At 48.0% G+C, this 25,793-nt stretch overlaps 1 protein-coding gene across 6 annotated transcripts in view; it reads right to left on the bottom strand.

The window, feature by feature from the left end:
- Positions 1–25,793, bottom strand: part of CAST (calpastatin) — a 148,849-nt gene that overhangs the window by 40,293 nt on the left and 82,763 nt on the right. For all 6 annotated transcript variants that reach the window (XM_066603012.1, XM_066603011.1, XM_066603014.1 and 3 more), the window contains 2 exons: positions 6,952–6,996; positions 3,583–3,633 (listed from right to left, as the gene is read on the bottom strand). In XM_066603012.1, coding sequence (XP_066459109.1) covers positions 3,583–3,633; positions 6,952–6,996 — 96 coding nt within the window. The remainder of the gene's footprint in view (positions 1–3,582; positions 3,634–6,951; positions 6,997–25,793) is intronic.

Raw genomic sequence — 25,793 nt, 5'->3', positions numbered from 1 at the left:
AGTATTGAACAGCCGCTATGTTAAGTCAATGGAGAGGGGCAGGAGACCGAGGAGAGAAATCTCCTGCAGCCTCCCCACTCTGAGCCAGCGATACTAGCTCTGGGGTAACAGCACAGGAGCGAGTATGTGTGGAGACGAGTGTCGGGCATCATTTGCTTGACACTCATCCTGTCTAAATGGGCCTTTAGCCTACTCCATTAAAGTTGTTTTACATGAGTATTGAATTCAAACTGTCCGAAGTGTTAAATGGATCGTGCAGATTTAATGCATATGGTCAGGAATTGTGTAAAATTGTGTAAATTTTTTAAAAGGGTACTAGAGATAATTTTTAAAATTATATCTTGTCAGTATTCGTCTTAATCCTAGAATTTATAATGGGTGTTGATAGGCATACTCTTTGGGGAATTCAGAGAGCATTTATTAGGGGCACGGAAGTTGATTACTGCCTGTTGACAGTGTGATATATGGAATGGATAGCACACATGGAGTACTGGATGCATTGAGGTATCATAGAAAAGCTGATGGGATTTGGAGGCGGGGAGAGAGAGAATGGGCAGACTGGCAAGTATTAAACGTACACCTCCAGACTCCCGGTTTTATAAGCACCATACCTTAGTTTATGATGCTTACAGGATGTGACAGATTCCCTTTGAAGCTTACATCACCTTCCGGCATAGACAGAACAATTCATTTGTTTACTGCTGTCAATGATGCTTCCCTGCCTATGCTACAGTTCTGCTGCTCATCCCAATATGGTGACGGGGTCAGATGAATCATGGGTCTTCTAGGTGTGTCATTGTGCTTAAGGAAAACTACAAAAAGGCCTCCCATTCCCTCGTCCAGTCCATGTAGATCCCTGACTCATCTGCATTGCATGAAACTATTAGATGAATCCTACAATTTCTGATGACAGAGCGAACCTTGGCAATGCGTCATTTCTAAAGAAGCCAAAGTCTTTGGGAGGCGTCTGGAGGAAGAGGATACCGTCCAGGCCTACGGTCTACTAACACTTGTAGGATAAGTTAGAATATCATGTAACTGCAGAGAGGATGCGGATAAATGAGATAATAGAATATATGGACCCCTTGTGAAATACAAGATCCCTGCTAGAGGTAAACCCTCTTCATGTACATGGCTCTATATCATATGTTGTACCAGAAGTATACATTTAAACCATGAGCAATGCAATAGCTCTTGTGTAGCAGCAACATCAGGGATGTGAGATTCATATGCGAAAAACTGGGTCACCATCAGTACCAATCTATATTACAGCCCTCTGGGCACAGCAGATTTAAAGGGACATTAACCCCTTGAGTGGCAGGTTTCCTACCACCCTGTCGTGCCCACCAGGGCAGGTTTTTTAAAATGGTCTAATCATTGAATTTCAACTAGTTTTGCAGTTGCGTCTCAAGAGCCATAACTTTTTCATTTTTCCATTGACATGGCCATATAAGGGCTTGTTTTTTGCGGGACAAGTTGTGATTTTTTAAACAGGGGGGAGGAAAAAAAGAAAAAAGGGGCCATGTCATTAAGGGGTTAAATAATGTATTAACTTCCTTCTCTGGGTCATTACGACGCACATGGATACCACATGTGTGATTGTATTTTTGATTTTTTACAAAGTAAAGGGAGACAAGTGTTTTTTTAATTTTTTTAATAATTTTTTTACCTTTTTTTTTTTTTATTTTTTTAAAAATTTTTATTTTTTTTTGTCCCTTTAGGGGACTTCCACAGGGACCCATCAGGACCCCTGATCACATTCCGGGGGTCTGATGGTGACAGCCCTTTACATGCTGCAGTGACAGCCCTTTACATGCTGCAGTCACATAGACTGCAGCATGTAAAGGGTTAACACAGCAGAGATCGGAGGTTTTCTCTGATCTCTTCTGTAAGAGCTAGTACCTAGCTGTCCTCTGACAGCTAACAACCAGCTCTCCCTGCCACAGAGACCATCGGCTTGCTTCTGACAAGCCGATGGTCTCTATGGCAACCTGTAAACAAAGCAGGACATTGCCGACATGTCGGCAATATCTTCTGCTGGTTTTTCAAAGCCCTTGCTTTGTTCTCTGTGGGACTGTGCAGGCAGAGCACACTGTCACAGCTTGTGGCATTGTGCTCTGCAGCTCCCATAGTGATACATAGCCCGGAAATCTTCCGGGCTATGTTGCTATGAGCAGTGGAGCTCGTCACTGAACTTTTCCGGGCGTGCCACTCAAGGGGTTAAGGCCTCATGTCTACAGGCGGATTTCTGCTGCAGAATCCGGAGCAAGTGTTCCGCTCAGGATTCCGCAGCAATAAACCTCCATAGCATGCTATGGAAAAACGATTCTCCATGCACACGAGCAGAAACCAATTGCGGTTTCTGCTTCTGAATTTAATTTTAAAAAAAAGTCGCAGCATGCTCCATTTTACTGCGATTCCCACACAGGGGTCTTCCATTGCAGTCAATGGAAGCTGGAGTGGCCGCGGATTCCACAGGAAAGCAGTTGTTTAAAAAAAACAAACAAACAAACTGTACAGCACCTCCGCAGTACAGAAAAAAAAGACAAGGACAGGTACATGCGGTCGCTGGCCACGGGCAGGGACGAATGGCGCAGTGGGGTCCCACATGTTGAATCCGACCTGCCTGTGGACAGGAGGCCTAAAAGGTATTCAAATAAATAAGTGGGTGATCACACGAACGTGTCTAAATTGTGTTTTACTCCCGCATTACGCAGTGAATGGCTTCAATGAGAAGTACATTGATTTTCATTTTTTCATTCACACTGGCGTATATTTAGTGCGTATATTATATGCGTAAAAGAAAAAAAAAGTGCAGCATGTTCTATTTTACAGCATATTACACTCGTGCAGCCTAGTTGCTTTCTATGGGTGCGTTTACATTGCGCATGAACGGTGATTTTTACGCACGTTGATAGGAAACTTGGGAAGAAAGTTAAAAATCAAAAAGAAGAAACCAGGCAGCCAGTGCAGGACAGCGTGCGTGACATACACTGTACAGGCGCAGGCAAAACACCGCAATATGCAGCTCCCTACACCAGTAAAATACTAGGACTTTTACGCAGCGTATTACCGTATGGTCGTGTGAGCCCGGCCTAACAGGGTCATGTACCATTAGATCCTCCTTTTATGATCTATACAGCGCTCAGAGGTCATCCACTTTATCACCACTTTAGTATTACAAACAATTTAAACTGAATGATAAGTGAATGAGCCGACAATAATTTTTATGCCTGAATAACATGGATAAACGAAAAGTGAAGGTAGATCGTTCTAACGTTGGTGCGCATTTAGACTGAATGATCATCATTCACTATCGCGCATTTTCTAAATTCAATAATTTTTTTTATTGAGTGTTTCAGCATTTTTTCCAAATAGAAGCTTAAATTTCTAACCCCCTTCCCGCACCCCTCCCCCCCCCCCCAAACCATCACTCGTTTGAATGATGTTTTTGAAAAATAATTGTTGCATCTAAAAGGACTTGAATCCAAGGAGTCCCGGAAGAAGCAGCTGAGAGTCCTTGCAGTTAGCTCAGTCTATTACATGTTGTGCGCTGGCGCCGAGTCAGAGAAGGTCGCTTACCACAGTAGCCTGCGTAGGTTTGGCCGCTTCAGTCTTTGGTGTGGACTTTGGCTGGAAAGAAACAAAATGACACTTAGTACAGACTTAAATCCATGCTCACAACCGCACCACCAAGATGTGGCAAGCAGGTGATCCAGGAGGGGTGCTTTAAATGCAGATATAACAGAATACAATGTAGCTACAGAGTCACTAAGCTCCTTATATAGATTTATTCTACATACAAGCCTAGTGGCCAGCAGCAGGCATACAGGACAACGCAAACTAATACTGGTGACGTGAAATAATCTTTTGATCCCCATTGTCTTGTCATCCAGCAATTAATTCCCCAGTGGTCTAATGTTTTCATCGTTTGCACCTACAGGCATAATAGTTCATGTACAGAAGTGTATTACAGCTTTGTATGACCTTTAACCCTGTAAGGACATGGCCTCATTTGGCCTTATTTTTCAGCTTGGATATTTGTCACTTTATGTGGTAACAACTTTTGAATATTTTTCCACTTATCGCCACAATTCTGAGCTTTTTTTCATGACATATTATATATAAATTTTCATTCTTAAATTTTGTCTTAAGAAAAAATTTTTTTTACTGAAGTTTCACAAATTTTAAAAACTTTGAACTTTTCTCCTTATGAGGGCTTATTCGGACGACCGTATATCAGCTGGGTTTTCACGCCGGCCGATATACAGCGTCCCTCTCTGCAGGGGGAGGAGACTGGAAGAGCCAGGAGCAGTGCACTGAGCTCCCACCCCCTCTCCACCCCTCGGCACTATTTGCAATGGGGGGGGGGGGGCGGAGCTAACTACTGGAACGTAGCTCCACCCATTCCCACCTCCTCATTGCATAGGGCGGAGCTAACCATCGGAACTTAGCTCCTCCCCCGTCCCACTTCCTCTCATTGCAAATAGTGCTGAGCGGCGGAGGGGGGGTGGGAGCTCAGAGCACTGCTCCCAGCTCTTCCAGACTCCTCCCCCGGCAAGGAAGAGACGCCGTATATTGGCCGGCGTGAATACCCGGTCGATATACGTTCGTCTGAATAAGCCCCAAGACAGATAATCAAACACGACAAAATAGTTAATAATTAGAGATGAGCGAGGGTACTCGGAAAAGCACTACTCGCTCGAGTAATGTGCTTTATCCGAGTATCGCTGTGCTCGGGTCTGAAGATTCGGGTGCCGCTGCGGCTGACAGGTGAGTCACAGTGGGGAGCAGGGGAGAGGGGGCGGGAGAGAGGGAGAGAAAGATCTTACCTCCGTTCCTCCCCGCTCTCCCCTGCAGCTCCCCGCTGGCACCCGAATCTTCAGGGACGAGCACAGCGATACTCGGATAAAGCAAATTACTCGAGCGAGTAGTGCTTTTCCGAGTATGCTTGCTCATCTCTATTAATAATTAACATCTACCATAGGCCTACTTTGTATTGCAATTATGTTTTAAGTATACTCTTTTCTTTTTTGGGACTCCACAAATTATTATACTATTATACTTTTAGCAGTAATTTTTCACATTTACTAGCAAATTTCAAAAGCTGTTTTTTTTTAAAGGACCAACTCAGTCCTGACATGGGTATCAGAAAACCCAGATGAATCACCCCGTAGCTGCATGTGGCTTTATGTATAAGCTGTGCGGAGTACATCGGGGTAAATCATGTATCTGTAGTTCAAAGCAATAATAACAAAATTCCAGGGACGTGTGCTATATTCTGAAGCAACCCTTTATGCACGGACCGGGTTGTGGGGGGGAGAAGTTTCAACGAGACATATGGCGTCCTTCCTTATCCCTTGTTTGTATCAGACCACCACAGCCCCCTTCCTAGTCTCCGAATATTAAGGCATTGATGACCTACTCCTGGAATTCAAGAAAAGTGCCCCTCTGGCTGCACATGGATATAGCATCTAGGCATTATTCAGTGCTACCTGTACAATGTGCACAACTCTCAGTTTCCAAATGGCATTGTATGGTTGAGTACTTGATCGGACCGGTCTACCCCTCCCATGTACCTATAGTAATCAATGACAGTCTGGCTTGGGGGTTTCTGTACTGGTACCTCATAGTTGGCTGGGTGTACTGCTATGGCGGTGTATTGTGCTCAATATAATGACATCCCTCTTGTCCTTATACTTCACACACATTACTTTGTTGCTGCTTAGTGCCCGGCTCTCACCCTTTCTGGGAATTTGCCCAAGCAGCAACTTAGGGGGAAAAAAAACAAAAAACAGAAAAGCTTCCCTAAAATTCCACATGCTGCAGTTTTTCTGGAAGAAGCCTTTGAAATATGGGAACACTGGTGTAAAAATCATCCAGGTAGAGATGGTAACCCTGGTCCAGTAATGGGGGCACCAATTACCAAATAATGTTTCCTGTAATTTCCAGGAAGAAGGGGGCGGGGGGCATTCTAGGGGCTCAATTTTGTTGTCCCTCCCTTCATAAGTCCTGAACCTATGTGTGCACCCTGATGTACTCTCGCACAGGTTGTACATCTTCATGTAAGTTTACGTCCTGTTACTTAAGTTTATGTACCATGCGCCAATGATGTAAACTTACGTCCTGTGGTGTTAAGGGGTTAAAGAGGTTTTCAAGGAGAAAATACTATTGGTGAGTTTCCTCAGAATATGAAAAGTCGGACCTGTCAAAACACAATCCTTGTGCAGTGGGCTGATTTGGCGGCAATACCAAACCAACCCATGGCAGAAGTTTTTCATATGGAATCCAATAGAAAAAAAAATTGTACCAAGCTAAAGAGGGTAAAGTATTATGGAGTTACTAGCCCCTAAAAATTAACTGCTGCTTGTTCAATATATTGGCACACGGTGTGTGGAGTGGCTACATACAACTGCACTGCCCATGGATCTACTCAGGCAAGAGGTCTAAATCAGAGAACACAGAGCAGCCGTTCTGTGCCCGGGCACTGGCAATAGGTTACAGATGTATTTACATGACTTGGTGTTAACCTGCGATAAACTGATTAATATTAAACATTACAATGTTGTTGTCGGGCATGAGCATGCTGGACAATCAGGCTTTAAAGTGAAGGCTATCCTGGCACACAGACTTTACAGTGTAAGGGAAAGGTTTTGGTCCCCGAGTCCAGCCAATCTTATAAAGGAGACCCTGGATCAGGTTTTGCCCTGGGGAGAGCTGCATGCTTCAGGAAACTTAAGCACTTCTAGACAACCATTAAGATCAATTGATTTCTATGGATGCCATCTGTATGAAAATATAGGTGAAAGAGGGCTTATTTTTTACTCCACGGAGAAGCGGCACAGAAGAGCCAACTTGGCTGCTTACATAATCTTGGCTACCTTTGGCTGGGGCATCCAACATGGGAATAACCATTAACTCTTAGGTATCCTGCAGATTGAAACAGTTTACCTTTGTATCTGCTGGCTTCATTGTTCTTTCTTGTGATGTTGATACCTACAGAACATAAAGAAATCAATGATAAATACTCCATTTACTATTTTATTACTAGTATCATCATTACTTTTTATTCTATACAGTAAAGACAAAGTTTGTAGTACTTTAGGGAAGCAGCACTGATACTTTTAGCACCCAATGGAAGCAGTCTGTGCGGGAGCCACACAAAAATGGAGCATATTGCGATTTGTTTTCCAGTCCGAAAGGTCCGCAAAACAAACCCACATGCTTTAAATAATTTGCAGACGCCCATGCTGCCCCGTGGGTAGCTTAATTTGATGGAGGGGGGGAGGGGGGCGACGACAAACCCGTCCATTGACATTAGGCCTTAGCTTGATCTTCTGGCTAACAAACTTAATTTCTCCATAAACATCAAAGTCCACATGATATTTGGCTAATGATATTAATATAAAATCAAATGAAAACATAGGCAAAAAAATTACAAAACCCTCTGTATTTATTTATAAATAAATGGGCAAGAAAACTACCTGACAGCACATTCCAAAATTACGTTGGATGCAAAATCCCTAAATGAACTTACGAGTGAAGTGTATGACACTGCAGTAAATGCCTACAAAACACGAACAGTAAGAAAACAGATATTTTTGGTATAACTTACCGTAAAATCTCTTTCTCGTCGCGTTCATTGGGGGCCACAGCCTAGACCATGGGATATAGCCACTGCCCTAGGAGGCGACACTAAGCAAAAAAGTGTTAGCTCCTCCCCACCTGGCTATATCCCCCCTGCAGGCACTCAGCTAATTAGTCTGTCTGCAAGCAGTAGGAAGCCAGTGGGAGTACGATTATACATATTATGTTTTTATACATACCAAAAACAACCTCTTTGGCACAATTTTCTGCCGAACCATGACCGAAGAACAGAAAGTTCCAGCAACCGCCTAAATAAATAAGGGGTGGGTGCTGTGGCCCCCAATGAACGCGACGAGAAAGAGATTTTACGGTAAGTTATACCAAAAATATCTGTTTCTCGTCCGTATCATTGGGGGCCACAGCCTAGACCATGGGACGTCCACAAGCAGTCCCGAAAACAATATATTGGGTGGGCATTCAGAGTTCGGCTGTGCGGTCAACGACCGCCGTCTGCAAGCTCTTCCGGCCAAGAGCGGCGTCGGATGATGCAGCTGTGTGGACCTTATAAAAATTTTTAGAACATATGTAAGGAAGTCCAGGTGGCTGCCTTACCCTCCTGAAGGGCTGAGGCTCCGTGACGGACTGCCCGGTAAGCCCCTACCGCCCGTGTGGAGCGGGCCGTAACCCGACATGGCGGCAAGCGCCCTGAGGTGCGATCCTTCTCTGTTATCAGGGACCTTATCCTATTTGGATAGGATGACTTTTGAGGCTGCCAAGCCCCTTCGGGTCCCCTTCGGAATAGCGAAGAGGGTGTCGGTCCTACGAAACGTCTTTGTTCTTTTCACATAGATCCTCAGCACCCTTACCACGACCAAGGTGGTGCAGCATTTATTATTATATATATATATTTTTTTTTTTTTTTTTTTTTGTACTGGATCTGGACGAAAAGAAGGCAAGACAATTTTCTTCATTAGTCTGACAACCGAGATACCACCTTTGGTAGTAACTCGGGTGATGGCCTCAGCACTACTTTGTCCGGGTGGACGGTCCTATATGGCGCCTGTAGAGACAAAGCCGCCAGCACCTACGGATTGACGTAATGGCGACGAGGAATACCACCTTCCAGGCCAGTAGTCTCCTATGAATCTCCTTCCGTGGTTCAAACGGCTGGCCCGTCATAGTGTCCAACACGAGATTAAGGTCCCAAGTTTGGACCGGGGGTTTAAACAGGGGTGTCGTATGGACGACTCCCTGCAGGAATGTACTGCCATCCTCTTTGCGATTGGTTTTTGGAACAGTACCGTTAATGCCGACACCTGTCCCCTTAACGAGCCTACCCTCAATTCTACCCCGAGGCCTGATTGTAGGGATGCAATACTTCCGGCCACCGACAATTGTATCGGTTGTACCCGCCCCTCCTCACACAGGTGAAGGAGCGCTTCTCAGACTCTACAATAAATTGCAGATGAGGCTGGTTTTCCGGCCCGTATCATAGTCTGGCTAACCTTCTCCGAATAGTCCTTCCTCCTCCACACCTCGGTCTCAACGGCCAAGCCGTCAAATGTAGAGACTTGGAATTTGGGTGTAGAAAAAAAGGCCCCTGGGATAGCAGGTCTCTTTGCTCTGGAGGATGCCGCGGTGTGTCGAGCCGCATTTCTATGATGGTCGCGTACCAGCTTCTTCTTGGCCGGTCTGGTGCTGTTAATATTGCTGATCATCCTTCCTGCTTGATGTTCCCTAGGATCCTCGGTATGAGAGGAATGGGTGGAAATACGTATAGGAGCTTGTACTCCTCCCACGAAATGGTCAGCGCCTCCGCTGCCGCTGCTCGTGGATCCCCCAGGTCCCCGACACCACTTCAGTGACTTTTGGAGTTTGAGGGGTTATCTGGATTCGCTGTTCCAGGGTCATCCGGACCCTATTCCAGCGTGCCGATATCAAGTGTTGTAGTTTCCTTGAATGGAACTGGGCAAACGGAACCGCCTCGAATGCTGCCCCAACTGGCCCAGGGTAGCCATTCTGAGGGTTAACGGTTTCCCCTGTATTAGGGACCGGACCCCCCGCCGGAGCTTGTCTACCTTTGCTTGAGGTAGTCGGACCCGGTGCTGGCTGGCATCGAATATCATGCCCAATACTCCAAGTGTTGCGTCGGTATTCGGCATGATTTTTCGTGGTTCACTATCCCGCCGAATTCTTCTAGAATCTTCATCGTGACGTGTAAGCTTTTGATGTTGCCGTCCCCCAACGGTGCCTTTATTAGTATATCGTCCAGGTATGGAATGGCTGATACACCTTCCGCCTGGAGCGGCGCCATCACTGCTGCTAGTACCTTCGTAAAGACCCTTGGAGAGGTAGGCAGGCCGAATGGCAGTGCCGTAAACTGAAAATGCCTTCCCTGTGTTTCGAAACGAAGGAATTTTTGATGTGTTTCCCGAATCGGGCTATGGAGATAAACGTCCTTGATATCTGTTGATGCCCGCAATTCGCCTGGTTGCATGGAGGTTATCACGGCCTTGATTGGCTCCATCCGGAAAGGTTTTGTTCTGATGAATTGGTTCAACTTCCTTGAATCCAGTACCGGCCTCACTCTGCCGTCCTTTTTGGGTACAAGAAAAAGGATTCGAATAGAACCCTTGCCTCTCTTGTGCCCCCGGTACCGGTTTCACAACCCCCTGTGCCAGAAGGTTCCGCCCTGCCTGCTGTCGGTTGGCTACTCCTTCCGGGGTGGTAGGCACTCCGGACCTGCAGAATGCATTCCGTGGGAGAGTCGTGACTTCGATTGCGTAACCGGATGTCACAACTTCCTGCACCCACTTGTTGCTCATGCGCCTCCCCTATGTCTCCCGAAATTGGGAGAGCCTGCCCCCCCCCCCCCCCGTGGTGACACTGGGTGGGGGCAGCATCTCATGCCGCGCTCTCTGATCCCGCTGTTTTAGATGTTCCGGGTCGGGATCGCCAAGTTTGCCTTGTTTTTGAAGAGGGGCCCCTCTTTGCGTCCGTCGGGGTTCTTGTAGACTAGGACCACTGCCCCGACCCTGGGCGGGATGAAAAACGCCGAAAGGATCTACAACAAATGGTTTCCTTTTTTAGTGGAACCTTCTCCTTTCTTGCCGGCATTTGTGGTAACGACGTGCTCTTGCCGTCTGTAGCGTCCTTTATCATGTCATCCAGTTTAGGTCCAAACAGCCTGTTTCCTTCGAATGGCAATTTTGTTAGGGCCATCTTGGATGCTGTATCTGCTGACCAGCTTTTTTAGCCAGAGAGTTCTCCTTGCCGCAACCGATGCAGCGGACGCCATGGGCGACGAACTTGGCTGCATCTAGTTCTGCTGCGCATACGAATTTGTTTGCCTGTATGACGTTGTCTGTTGGTTTGAGCAACCCATTTGGTGGAGAGCCTGCTACAGTGTCTCTCCGTAGCTGCTTGGCCCAGGCTATAGATGCCTTGCTGACCATGCGGCCGCAAACATCGGCTGTAGGGCGGTGCCTGTGGCTTAAAACACGGTTTTTGCCCACTCATCCCGCTTCCTGTCTTGAGGATTAGCCAGCATTGCTACCTCGGCTGTTGGCAGTGCTGAACTTCTAGACAGTCGCGACACTGGCGGTTCAACTACCGGAGGTACCGCCCAACCCCTTTTTCAGGCCCCCTGGGAATGGATATGTACTTTCCCGAGTCTTCCCGGATTGCCTAAATTTCTTATCCGGGTTCTGCCATTCCCTGTTCAGGACCTCCGAAAAATCCGGATGGTCTGGGAAGACCTGTCGCTGTCTACCTGACACCGCGGAAGAAGGCGTCTCCACTGTTTCTTCCATTACTTGGAGGGTTTCTCTTATGGATATTACCAGGCCGTATATTAGGCTGGCTAGGCGACACCTGTTCCTCGTCTAGTTCCGAAACTGACGAGCCTGCAGAGTGGTCGTAGTATTCAGACCCACTGCCCTTGCCTGCCGCTTGCGCCGTATCCCGGGGCGCCCATGAGCAAGATGCTCGAGGGGACTCATGGCGAGCCCGGGCTGGTCTCGCAGAATACCGGGACCATGAAGAATGCCTTGATCTATGATTAGTATGCACGGACTCCCTGGACCCATGATGGCCATGATAGTCCCTGGATAGTCTGGACTTTGAGGGTCTAGACGACCTCCCGGTATGGCGCGATCTACGGGGAGTGTCCACGCTGCTACGGGACCTCCTCCTCTTGCGTGCCCTCCCTCGTGCATATTCCGAGGAGGACGTGTCTGAGCTGGACTCTAACCGGCGAAAAATCGCCGCAGAGAATGTGGCCCAGCCAGAAACGGCAGCGGCCAGGGACCTTGCCCGTTGGGGTTCGAGCCCTGGCTCCACAGGGGCGGCGGGGGGCACCGGGGTCCCTGGAGCTGCACGCACCGCGGCACATCTAGTGCAGCGGGGGTCGACTTGACCGCAAGCGAACTTAACGCTGCAGATAGTGCAAGCGCCACGCTTCACCCTCCCCTCGGCCGGGCTGGAACCCTCTGATCTAGGGTCAGACATGGCAACAGAAAACAATTCCCAGGTAGCGGGTAATCTAAGTACCGTTACAGGAATGCCTGCAGGGGGGACGGGGAGGGCGAGGGGAGAACACCGCAAAGTGCTGCCTTGGGCAGGGCTTACCCGGTCTAGCATCTGTTTCTGCGGTTCCCCTGGTCCAGCTGGAGCCTCTGGTCCTGACGCTTGGATGCTGTCGGAAGTCGACGCTGGTGTACCATACGATCTCGCGGCGTTGGTGACCCGGCAGGTGCTGTGGCAGGGACTGCTGCGGAGTTATTCCTGCTGCTGGTGCCCGAGACAGGAGGTGCTGCTGCTGTCCGGGTGCTTTTCTCCGTTGCAGAAGGAAACTGCCGAAGAAAACTGCAGGGCTGCAGGGCTGCACGGCTGGAAGGCTGGAAGGCTGGAAGGCTGCACGGCTGCACGGCTGGAAGGCTGGAGGGCTGGAGGGCTGGAGGGCTGGAGGGCTGGAGGGCTGGAGGGCTGGAGGGCTGGAGGGCTGGAGGGCTGGAGGGCTGGAGGGCTGGAGGGCTGGAGGGCTGGAGGGCTGGAGGGCTGGAGGGCTGGAGGGCTGGAGGGCTGGAGGGCTGGAAGGCTGGAAGGCTGGAAGGCTGGTGTGTGCTTCAGAGAGCTGCAGGTGCTGGGCTCAGAGGTGTAGCAACTGAAGTGCCCAGGAGCGCGGCCATTTCTCTGTCCATGCGGACTTTTTTAAACATATCCCGGTCGGAGGGGGCGTGGCCTGGCCCGGAAGCGTCCCCGCGACCCGGAAGTGACGCTTTCCGGCCGTGACGACGGCGCTCCGCCCCCCGGAGCGCCGTGCCCGGAAGCGGCCTGCCGGCCAGCGCCCCGGCGTCCTGCAACACGCAAGCTTCTATCCCTGGGCGGGAGAGCTGCCGCTGCCGCCGCCTTTGCCGCTGCCATCGCCGCTGCCATCGCCGCTGCCATCGCCGCTGCCATCGCCGCTGTCATCGCCGCTGTCATCGCCGCTGTCATCGCCGCTCCTGATGCTCCTTAAGGTATGCTTGCTGCGCCGTCCATAGTCCCAAGGGGGGTGTCTTCCTGGGAGCCACAGCCTGCCTTGCGTCGACCACTCCAGCAGTGCTGCCCCCTACGCGTCACCGTCAGACAGTGCGCTACTCCAGGGAGGGGGAGCCCTATGGCTGGCGGGTAACCGACTCAGATGCGCATTGCATGGTCGGGCCCCTTTTTCTTCTCTGGGTGAGACGCCGCAGTAGTGGTGGAGACACCCCCTGCCTGCGTCTCCCCCGGGAGGCCAGTAGAGCCAGGGAAAAGCCCCGACTCCCCGGATTCCCGCGAATAGCCACGTCTGCCTCCTAGCAGACACTAAGCTAAAGACTAATTAGCTGAGTGCCTGCAGGGGGGATATAGCCAGGTGGGGAGGAGCTAACACTTTTTTGCTTAGTGTCGCCTCCTAGGGCAGTGGCTATATCCCATGGTCTAGGCTGTGGCCCCCAATGATACGGACGAGAAATATAGTTTTGAAGAGCTTAAAGCCACTAAATCTGAACTATTCGGAAATACCAACATAGAACATGTATGGTACCATCTGGGATGCCAGCTTTGACAGCCTACGAGTTTACATGATCTAGGAGGCTCAGTTACAGGAAATGTGGATCGATATGCTGCAAGATATGATACAGAACTTGTATGCCTCCATGCCCACCCGTATCCAAGCTAGAGGAAGTACAACAGGTTACTAGAGCCTTCATGCCCACCCGTATCCAAGCTAGAGGAAGTACAACAGGTTACTAGAGCCTTCATGCCCACCCGTATCACATTTCGTATCCAAGCTAGAAACAGTACAAAAGGGTACTAGAGCCTCCATACCCGCCCGTATCACATCTTGTATCCAAGCTAGAGACAATACAACAGGGTACTAGAGTCTCCATGCCCACCTGTATCACATCTGTATCCAAGCTAGAGACAGCCCAACAGAGTACTAGAGTCTCCATGCCCGCTCGTATCACATCTTACATCCAAGCTAGAGGCAGTACAATCGGGTACTAGAGCCTCCATGCCTGCCCGTATCACATCTTGTATCCAAGCTAGAGGCAGTACAACAGGGTACTAGAGCCTCCATGCCTGCCCGTATCACATCTGTATCCAAGCTAGAGGCAGTACAACAGGGTACTAGAGTCTCTATGCCCGCATCACTTTTACACAGAAATGAGCATTGCTGACTGAATGAAGAAAGAGGAGGCCGGGGTCCGCCTGCCTCGATTCACAGTAAGCAGGCAGTCATTCATAAGCAAACAACTGCCTGTTTACTTGGAACATTGTCAGTTTTCTGTATGCAGAAATCGAAGGACAAATGAGAAATGAACAACTTCTCACTCATCAGTCAACGCAAGCATCTACATGGAATGATAATCATTCAGCTTCTCGCTGGATCACGAAAACCTGAATGATAATTGTTCACTGAATGAAGGCAAAGTGGATTGTCGTTTGATTCTTAGACCTGCGTTAACTGCAAGACGAACCAATTACCATTAGTCGGTCAGTCGCTGGCAGCGTTTACACTTTATTGTTCAATTTCACTCAATCTAGAAATAAACTTAAAGGGGTTGTCCCGCGCCGAAACGGGGTTTTTTTTTTCAATAGGCCCCCCGTTCGGCACAAGACAAACCCAATGCATCAGTTAAAAAAAAAACCCGTTTAGTACTTACCCGAATCCCCGCGCTCCGGTGACTTCTTACTTACCTTAGTAAGATGGCCGCCGGTATCTTCACCCACGATGCACCGCGGGTCTTCTCCCATGGTGCACCGTGGGCTCTGTGCGGTCCATTGACGATTCCAGCCTCCTGATTGGCTGGAATCGGCACACGTGACGGGGCGGAGCTACGAGGAGCAGCTCTCCGGCACGAGCGGCCCCATTCAACACGGAGAAGACCGGACTGCGCAAGCGCGTCTAATCGGGCGATTAGACGCTGAAATTAGACGGCACCATGGAGACGGGGACGCTAGCAACGGAGCAGGTAAGTGAATAACTTCTGTATGGCTCATATTTCATGCACAATGTATATTACAAAGTGCATTAATATGGCCATACAGAAGTGTATACCCCAACTTTCTTTCGCGGGACAACCCCTTTAATGCTAATTATTTTGTGTAAAGGGGCTTTTAGTGTTAAATTGCACCGCACCACAGGGGACATGAGCCTTACAGGAGTGCCTGTGCAGATTAAAGGGTTGCCTCGATTTGTGGCCTCTCCTCATCCTTCACATTTTTCTCTTCAGTAGACAGTGAACATTACACGGTTTAATGAATGGGTTTGTTGCCAAGTTCTTGATTCTGTTCCAAATTCATCAAGTACAGGACATTTCCTACACTTACAAAATGTTGTGCCCAAATTTACAAGAGCAAGGTCATGAACGGTCACTATATCGCCAATATGGCCGAAAAAGGTCTATCCGTCCTACAATTCATAGTCTATCCCAGTGCAATCCTGAAGAGCAGACAACCTGGCCGGAGATCTTGGCAGCAAAGGAAAATGCTCAAGGAAGCTTAGCCGGAGCAGAATCCACTCTTAGGACCGCCGCAGTGACATCCAGCGTGATAATGGAGCAATCACGTATAGAAGTAGAAGCCAAAGCAAAATAGCACGGTACTTATAGGGAGCCAGAAACGTCATATGAACAGAGGAAGACATCCTAAACTAAAGAGAAATCTAACATCAGGGGTCAACGTCTACCTAATCTTCATTTCACATAGCACTGTATCTGACATTATAATCTCGCTCCATCAGCAGGACAAGAAGCTTTCACTACTTGGTTAGTTTTAGCAGCGACGTGGTACAGGTCTGCCCTGTAGATGCCTAGGAGAACATTACAGTTTCATACTTTTTTTGGTACACATATGATTTACACACAGCAGTGAATGAGCAGAACCCTGCAGGATGCAGCAGTGTGACACATTGATACAAAATATTACAGTGTTGCCTAACAACTGACACAACAATGGCCTGACTCATGCCATGCGGATTGCCTGGGAGGAGGTCCAAGCCCCGCAGACACACCCTTGCCTGACTGAACTGCGTTTTCTCTTTGGTCTGAGGAAAAAGGTTAAGAATGTGAACTCTTCTGCCATCTACAAGCCGAAGCTCTGATGCAAGAATAAACAGAGGTGCGCTGAATGCTGCAGCTCTACAGAGCGGGGGTCATCTACCAGGGGCCACCGCTACCTGCAGGGCCCCTAGTCAGCACTGCATGCTGTAGTGCAGAGATTTTATACTTCTTCGTGTGATTGTTTTAAAAGTAAATGTGATTTGCGCAGTGCCGCCTGGCGTGGACGTACAGACATCAGCATCTAGATCTGTGCACAAAGCTCCATCTGTTTACAGATTGTGAGGCAATAAAGCTGGCTATACACATTGCCCAACACCATCAGGGAAAACAAAGATTTCACATGTTGAACCCGGGGATAAGTGGTGACTCACGTCTGGCTGACACTTATCTCTATATAAAGCAACAAGCATGCACGCTCAGCCAAAAGCGGTGGCAGGCCTCATCTAGACGGTCATAGCACTGACGAAAGCCATGGCCTGTCCGCGAGTCTTATGACCCAAATTAGCCGATCCGTAGGTCTGGTAAGGCCTTACAGATGTTTATATGGATGCTAAAATGTGGCCACCCTAGGGCCGTCTGAATGAGGCCTAAGGCTACCCATACTTCAGCAGACCACTACTGTATGCATATTCAACGTTTGTCTCTCCAACCTGTTTTCAACGACCACAACTGTCTCCCACAGATGGAGCGGATTCTGCATGCAGGAAGCCTGCAGCAGATTCCGGCTGCGAGCCTGGCCAGCGACCCTGCGTACCTGATTCCACTGTATTGCGTATGACTGTGCCGGCTCGCTGGTGATCATGGACAGTACTGGTTTTCTTTCCTTTGTTTATTTTTCACACACCGTTTCTAAGTGATGAGATGGGTACCCACAGCCCATATACAATATTAATTGCGTATGTGCTGTGCGTCGGACTTCAATGGAGGCTGTCAGCGCAGAGTCCGTGGCAAAATGCGGCCTGCTTTGATTTTTTTTAACACAAGTGTGAAGGAAATATCGAAAGTTCATGCTTTTCAATGCCTGTGTTTTACCACAGATCCACCACGCTGCTGGCGATTGCAGATTACGCAATCGGAATCTGTCTGTGTGACACCCTCCCCCCCCCCCCCCTTCCTTAGAAATGAAAGCCCTGGACAGGTGAGTTTGTATTTGCTTCATCTGTATTCGCCATAAAATCACCCCAAATACAAGTAAACCACATATGGTTCTGTCTACTGTACGAGCATGAATCCCAAACCTCACCCACCTGCTACAGCCGATGGCCGATAATCTTACCGATAATGTTGGCAAGACTATGTGCCAATTGGCTGCAGTCACCGCACCATAGAAAGCCAGCCTAAGGGGTTTTACCTACTAGCGTTTTTTTTTTTTTTATCTGCGATTTCGCAGCGTTTTTTGTTTGCGTTGCTGTGGTTTTTCTGTGATGCGGTTTTAACATTAGAAAGTCCCATTGACATTTGGGGAAAAAAACCGCAGCGAAATCGCAGCAAGAAAAAAATTCCCCCCAAATCGCATCCCTCTGTTCCATTATACTTCGAAGAAGGATGCGAGTGAGAAGACTGCAAAGTATCAAAACCTCCTAAACAATACTGTATGATGTATTCAGTTACACATCCTGTACCCTGACGGTGGTGAATCAGCAGGAACTACAAGAGTACTACATGGATATACCTCCTTACAACAAAAACATATGGGACATCCTGTATAAGCCTTCTCCAGTCTCCTGCACATGTGGCTGTAGGAATGGGAGCTCCACAGCACACTACATACCTCTCTGGGGTACGGTGTCCAAAGCCGCTCCCAAGGGAAGGTTCAGACGGGACATAAAAAAAACTAAATAAAAGGAATGTATAAATGCATGTGCCGCTCTTATATGCAGATAGAAGGTTTTCTATAGAAACGGTGCTAGCGGGGTGTTCTAGAACTGCTATGGAAAATACAGAAACTATTTTCTAGCCACACTCCCGATGTAAGTGAGGCGTCTCTACTAATGTCCCTATATGTGGATGAGGCATCACTATTGGGCCGCTCTCGCCCAGCCTACTTTTTACAGCAATTAGCGCGGTGTTTCATTTAATCTCAGTACAACGCCTCCATTGATTTCAATGGGGCTTTGCAGACCAGCGATTGAGCACCGCTTTCCTAAGGCCACCATTTTTTTTAGCACTGTCTGCTCTATTTTCACACGTTTTAGCCCTTTTTACATGATGATGGGGTGCGTTAAAAACTGGTGTCAAACACTGTATAATGCGTTCAAAAACAGCACGAAATCGCTGTAATGCCGCCATTTCGGAGACAGCGTTTTGTGAACGCACGTGTGAGAGAGGCCTTAGGGCTTATTCACATGTGCTGAAGCCTATTTTGATCTGTGAACACGCAGCATATTCAATAGACTAATACCTGCGCATTTCGGCCCCGCTTAGGATTTTTTTTTGTACACAAAAGAAAGGCCATTATTTTTATGTGCAAATGACGGTAACAAACATTACTTACAATTGTGCCTCTCGCACACAGAGTTCGAAATTCATGCGCAAAAAGGATCGCGGCGCATGCTACACACACATACACATACATGCCAAGGTAGTGTATGTGGATTGTCAGCATGCAACAAATACGCAATGGATTGTGTAATGCGGCGTCCTCCAGCGCGGGAAATACACCCACATGGAAGAAAACACTTAGGCCTCATGTCCATGGGCAAAAGAAGAATTAAAATCCGCAGCGGATTTTAACTCTTCTCCCGCCCGCGGATCCGCATCCCATAGGGATGCATTGACCACCCGCAGGGTAGATAAATACCCGCGGATCGTCAATAAAAGGGATTTTAAAAAAAAAATGGAGCATGAAAAAATCTGGACCATGCTCCATTTTCGTGCGGGTCTCCCGCGGGGACGGCTCCCGCGGGCTTCTATTGAAGCCTATGGAAGCCGTCCGGATCCGCGGGAGACAAAAATCAGATTTTACTCACCCGCTCCGTTTCTTCTCTTCGCCGCGGTGCCATCTTCTCTCCGTCGCGGCCGGATCTTTTTTCTTCGGGTCGGCGCATGCGCGGGGCACGTCACCGACGTCATCCTGCGCATCCGCCAAGCCGAAGAAAGAAGATCCGGCCGCGATGCAGAGAAGATGAGCCGCGGCGAAGAGAAGAAACGGAGCGGGTGGGAGGTAAGTTTATTCTTATTTATTCTTCTTTTCAGCGCTCATGTCCGCGGGGCAGGAGGGACCCGCTGCAGATTCTCCATGGAGAATCCGGAGCGGGCCTGATTTTCCCCGTGGATATGAGGCCTTAGGGCTCATGTCCACGGGCAAAAGAAGAATTAAAACCCGCAGTGGATTTTAACTCTTCTCCTGCCCGCGGATCCGCACCCCATAGGGATGCATTGACCACCCGCGGGGTAGATAAATACCCGCGGATGGTCAATAAAAGGGATTTAAAAAAAAAAAAAAAATGGAGCATGAAAAAATCTGGACCATGCTCCATTTTCGTGCGGGTCTCCCGCGGGGACGGCTCCCGCGGGCTTCTATTGAAGCCTATGGAAGCCGTCCGGATCCTAAAATAGGAATTTAAAAGAATTAACTCACCCGCAGCGGACCGGGAAGGTCTTCTCTTCCTCACGGCCGGATCTTTCTTGCTTCGGCTCGGCGGATGTGCCCGGCGCCCGACGTGCCGCCGGCGTGACGAGTTCATCCGCCGGCCGAAAAAGAAGATCCGGCCGTGAGGAAGAGAAGACTTTCCCCGCCCGCTCCGGATGGGTAAATTCTTTTAAATTCCTATTTTCAGCGCTCATGTCTGCGGGGCAGGAGGGACCCGCTGCAGATTCTCCATGGAGAATCCGTAGCGGGCCTGATTTTCCCCGTGGACATGAGGCCTGGAGAGCTATAAAGGAGCATTCCTAGAATCAACTTCCATCACCTATCTACACGCTAGGTAACAAGAATCTGATTGGTGGGGGCCTTACTTCTGTGACCGCCACTGATCAAGAGAACAGGGGTCCCTGTCCCCTTCAGGGCTTGCAGTGCGTGGGGTCTCTCCGTTCATTTCAACGGGACGTCAAAAGAAAGTACAAACTGGCACTGATATGGCTGCGCTGCAGCTGAAAAGTACCTTATAATGCAGCTGCTGTGGCTTAGAAACTGAATAAACGGCTGCAAGATTGTGTCCTGGAAAGCAGCTGTTTTACCGCCAAAATCACGTGGAAGTTAACTCCGCCCCCACCCCACCCATTGCAAATAGTGGCGAGGGGCAGAGAGGGGGCGGGCACTCAGTGCACTTCTCCCGTCCCGCCTCCTCCCCCTGCAGAGAGGGGCAGCATATATCGGCCGGGCATGAAAACCCGTCTGATATACGCACGTCAGAATAAGCCCTAAGGGTAACGTGTACAAAAAATATTAGAGTTTACAATTTTTTTTAAATGTATAGTTTTTTGTTTTTTTTTTACTTATAATATTGACCTTAACGACAAATGACGTACCGGTACGTCCTGTGGCCGCGGGGTATGTATGAAAAGAGGTTGCGTGGCAACCTCTCTTCATACAGTGCGGGCATCAGCTGTTTATAACAGCTGACACCCGCGGGCAATAGCCGCGAGCGGCTGCGCGGCCGATCGCGGCTATTAACCATTTAAATGCCGCTGTCAATTCTGACAGCGGCATTTAAATCCCCCGAACCCGTACGGCCCCCCCGCGGTGAGATTGGGGGAGCCGTGCAGGTATCATGGCAGCCGGGGGCCTTTAGGCCCCAGGGCTGCCTTAGCAGACTGCCTATCAAGCCGTCCCCGTGGGGTGGCTTCATAGGCTGCCTGTCAAAAAGCAGTATGACGTAATGCTATAGCATTACGTCATACTGCAGGAGTGATCAAAGCATCGCATCTTAAAGTCCCCCAGGGGGACTTCAAAGTAATGTAAAAAAAAAAAAGAATAAAGTTTTTTTTAATTGAAAAAAAAAAAAAAGTTATAAAAGTTTAAATCACCCCCTTTTGCCATATCTATTATTAAAAAATCTAAATAATAAAATTAAAAATCTGTATTTGGTATCGCCGCGTCCGTAAAAGTCCGAACTATCAAAGTAGCGCATTATTTTTCCCGCACGGTGAACGTCGTCCGAAAAAAAAAATTAAGAACGCCAGAAATGCACTTTTTTAGTTACCCTGTCTCCCAGAAAAAAACGCAATAAAAAGCGATCAAAAAGTCGTATGTATTCCAAAATGGTACTAGCAGAAACTACAGGACATCCCGCAAAAAATGAGACCTTGCTCAACTACGTCGACGCAAAAATAAAAAAGTTATCGCGCGCACAAAATGACCGCAGAAAATAATTGAAAAAATTTTTATGTCTTTAAAAAAAAAAAAAGAGGAGTATAGTAAAAAAAAACCTATACAAGTTTGGTATCGTAGTAATCGTACCGACCCATAGAATAAAGTTATCATGTCGTTTTTGTTGCCGTTTGTGCGCCGAAGAAGCAAGACGCACTAAAAGATGGCGAAATAGCAAAGAAGAGTAGATAAGAGCAGCACTCAGGGGTTAATTCCAGAGAAACTTTATTGCCCACAACGTTTCAACTCAGAAGAGTCTTTGTCAAGTGCACTTGACAAAGACTCTTCTGAGTTGAAACGTTGTGGGCAATAAAGTTTCTCTGGAATTAACCCCTGAGTGCTGCTCTTATCTACTCTTCTTTGCTATTTGGAATACGGTCCAGGATCCAGGACTTTTGAGAGCGAGCACCTCTTGGAGTGGAATATCTTCCCTGGAGATACACAGGGTTTACGTGTGCTGTGATCCATTTACTATTTGAAAAAGATGGCGAAATGTTTTTTTTTAAATTTTACTGCACTTAGAATTTTTTAAAAGTTTTTCAGTACATTATATGGCACTTTAAATAGCACCATTGAAAAATACAACTCGTCCCGCAAAAAACAAGCCCTCATACAGCGACGTCGATGGATAAATAAAGGAGTTACGATTTTTTTAAAGGGGGGGGGGGTGGGGAGGAAAAAACGAAAATGGAAAAAGAAAAATGGCCGCGTCATTAAGGGGTTAAAGTACAGGATTGCAGAAGCTTTAAGCTGGGTTCACACGGGGCGGAATTGACACAGAACTTCCATGCAAACTTTTCACAGGGAGATGTTGCAGGCAATTTTAAACCTGAGACAAAGCAGCAAAGTGAATCTTCATCACATGCTTCCAACAGTCCGCTAAGGACAAGCTGCACGGAAACCGACACGCGGCGTGGAATTCAAATACACGACATGCCAATTGTATCACTGTTTCCGTTGTGGGCTCCCTTCTGTCTATGAGGAGAGATTTCTGCAACGGAAGAAATGGCGCAGGTTTCAAAGCAGTCTTTCCACTGCGGAAATCTTGTGGAATTTCCGTTCGGTCCCGATGCGGACATTCCACAAGACTTCCGTCCCATGGAAACCCAGCCTTAGGGCTTTTCACACTGGCGTATTTGCGCACGCAAAATTGCGACCGTAGAACACAAAGAATAGAGCCCATCGATTTCAATGGGTTTGTTCTCATTTCCTTTTATCTCCCATGCAAAAAAAAAATAAAAAAATAGAGCACTCTCTGTTTTGTGCACCAAAGGGCCCCATATTGCGCACACAATACGCGGCAGGCTGCACCAAAAACAGCGCAAAACTGCAGGGAATAGAACACATTTGGACCTCAAATCAGCTAAACATCCTTTTAATTGCCGCCTTTGTGAAAATGCCCTGCAAGTGCAGAAAGTACAGTAAAATGCGCCTCATTCACGGCACGAATGTGTTGCACTTAGCCACGCGCAAAACCGCATACGCATGTGTGAAAAAGTCCTTAATCCTGCACAATATATTTACTGTGGGCAAGATTAAAGCCCAGGTCTAAACACCATATACACAAAGGTAAAACTAAAAACGTTGGTTACACATCAAACAGCTTGGGTGTTGAGTCCTCACCACTTTGTGCCGCTCCAGAAGAGTTTAGCCCTCTGATCTCTGGCTTTCTGAATGGATGTTGCCTTCTCCCTGCTGCTGCTTCTATGGGTGTCATTACTGGATAAACCCTAGGCTGGTCAGCTGATCCTCCCAGGTGATTATCCAGATAGGGGCCTGTTGGTTTACAAGAGCACCTCAGCAGGCCTACTCGCAGTTTTTGGGATGGAACTAGTCCGTGCGGACAATTCTGCATCACAATGTTGCCCCTTTGGGGCTTGAATTCTGCAGGTCTTTACTTCAAAACCGCAAGATTTAATTCCGCAACAGAATGGTTTCTGACATCGTGTGGAGTTGTTGTTGCGGACGTCTAACATAGATGTAAGTCCACAATTACAGTCTGTGGAAAAGAATGCAAGAAGTTCCACAAACTGTTCCGCAGGACGCATTCTGCAGTTAAAAATGCAACAAAATCTGCACTAATAGATAAAACCCGCGTCTGTGCTGCGTCCTGCGGACAGTTACATCCCATGCGAAAGGTCCCAAAGGGTAATTTAAGAACTCACTTGTGTCAGAATTCTGGCATCAAAAAGTTGCACATTTTTTTCACTACACTGGAATACCTAACAGAAATCTGTCCGGGTGTGGGGAGGCAAGTATGGGGGAAAAGCGTGGATAGTCAGCGGGACCGCGGCTGCAGAGCTACGCAGCCAGTTCTACTGATTGTATTCCACTGACATGTTTAAAAGGATTGGGCAGAGTCTCAAGCTATTTCGAAAGGGGTCTGGAGGAGACAGAGGGGTTTGTCCGATAGATACAAATGTATGGCCAACCTGACAGTGTATTCAGACAGTGCAGTTAAAGCTCCATTAAAAAAAAATGCATTAGAAATCATAAGAAGATTTGCTACGATTTGAGACCATTTTCCATGCACCTGCGGTACAGATCAGCAATTGCAGAAAAAAAAAATCCTGTAAATTGTGGTAAAGCCACGTGATGTTTTCCAATGCATGTTTAACTGCACTGTCTGAATACACCCATAGGCCAGTTGTGCATGAGCACATTAGAGGCACATCATAGCAGAGCTCGTAGGTACTTTTGATGCTCTGAGTTCAGATCAGTAGACCTGCGGTCAGGCTGGGGTCTAGTCTGTGTTATGGATGCATAAATTAAAATCAATGGGAGAAGATCACTATATCCTGCCATGACAGCGACAGCCACGGCAGGAGATTCCCTCAGCCCTGCAGGGATGGGAGTCTGTTTCCCTGCAGAACTGCCTAGCATCCAGCGCTTCAAGAAGAATTGTGAGAGCGATATTGGGTCGTCAATCACATCCCGATATCGCTCTCGCCAGTGTGCAGGAGCCCTAAGTGACATGTCTCTTCTTGATGCAGAAGCGCACAGAAACTAGATTTTCTGTATAGTTATCCCATACGCGGATCTTGCCAATTGACAGAGCAAATGCTGTATGCAGATCCAATTCTACGTCAGACAGCTTTCACACAGCAGAGAAAATTGCATGAGCTTTGAGCGTTGCGAGACGCACGAATATGAACCCCATTCTTTTTCGTGCAGGAAAAAATTGCGGCATGTCCCACAGAACACCTCACCCATTGCTTTTAATGGGGCCAGAAAAAAACATCACAAGGCGTGCGGTGTGAGGTTTGCCATTGAAAACAATGGAAAACATTTGCTGATCCTTTCAGCCACGTCGGAGGATCACTACCTCCCCGAAGTGGCGCAAGGCGTTTGACAGAAAAAGGCCTCGCATCCACCGGAAATTGCATGTTCCAGAGTGCGATATTTGACAGTTTCACGGTCTAAAATCGCGCTCGCCCGTGTAAAATTAGCCTAAAAAACATGGATTTTGACACAGATGTTAGTGGCGGAATTCATGTAGGAATTTTTCCACTGTGAATTCTGCCGTGTGAACACAACCACATAGCACTGGAGTTTTGGTGCGGATTCCACCTCTTTAAATGAGGAGATTATTGCCTTCCTCACACAGACGAACATAGCTGAAAACGCAGCCAAGGATGCTGGAAAAAAAAATCCTCACCTAGCAGCTGCCGTCCGGGTCCTGGCCGCTGATCTCTGGTGCTACTCTGGGCTTCTCCTGCACTGACAGATGATTTATTGCTTGCCGGCTCTGATTGACTGTGACAGTCAATGAATGGCTGTGATTGGGCATCGAGCCAGTGTCGAGAACCAATCACAGCAATCTATTGCTGGAGGCGGGGTTCTCAAACCTCGCTTACAGCAATAGATGATCTGTCAGTGCAAGAGAAGTCTGAAGCAGCACCAGAGACCAGCGGCTGGGACCCGGACGGCAGCTGCTAGGTGAGCATTGATTTTTTTTCCCCCATCCAGTGTAGCTAGGACTGATTTTTTGGGGTAGGGCTTATATTGCAAGCCCTCCCCCCGAAAATCTGTGTGCAGTTAACGCTGCTGAAACTGCTGCCCATTCATTTCAGTGGGCGACGTAGGGCTGAAAGCATTTAAGACGCTGCATTTTCAGCCTTGTGTGAGCAGCCCCATTGAAATGAATGGGAGCGTTGTACAGTGTTTAGCGCAGGAGATCCGCGCAGCTCCACACACACATGCAGACTTAAAGGGGTTGTCCCGCGATAGCAAGTGGGGTTATACACTTCTGTATGGCCATATTAATGCACTTTGTAATGTACATCGTGCATTAAATATGAGCCATA

The sequence above is a fragment of the Eleutherodactylus coqui genome, chromosome 5 (genome assembly GCF_035609145.1).
Source record: "Eleutherodactylus coqui strain aEleCoq1 chromosome 5, aEleCoq1.hap1, whole genome shotgun sequence".
In the NCBI taxonomy this organism is placed as follows: Eukaryota; Metazoa; Chordata; class Amphibia; order Anura; family Eleutherodactylidae; genus Eleutherodactylus; species Eleutherodactylus coqui.
The sequence above is the reverse complement of the archived record's forward strand: the minus strand, read 5'-3'. Positions and strand labels throughout refer to the sequence as shown.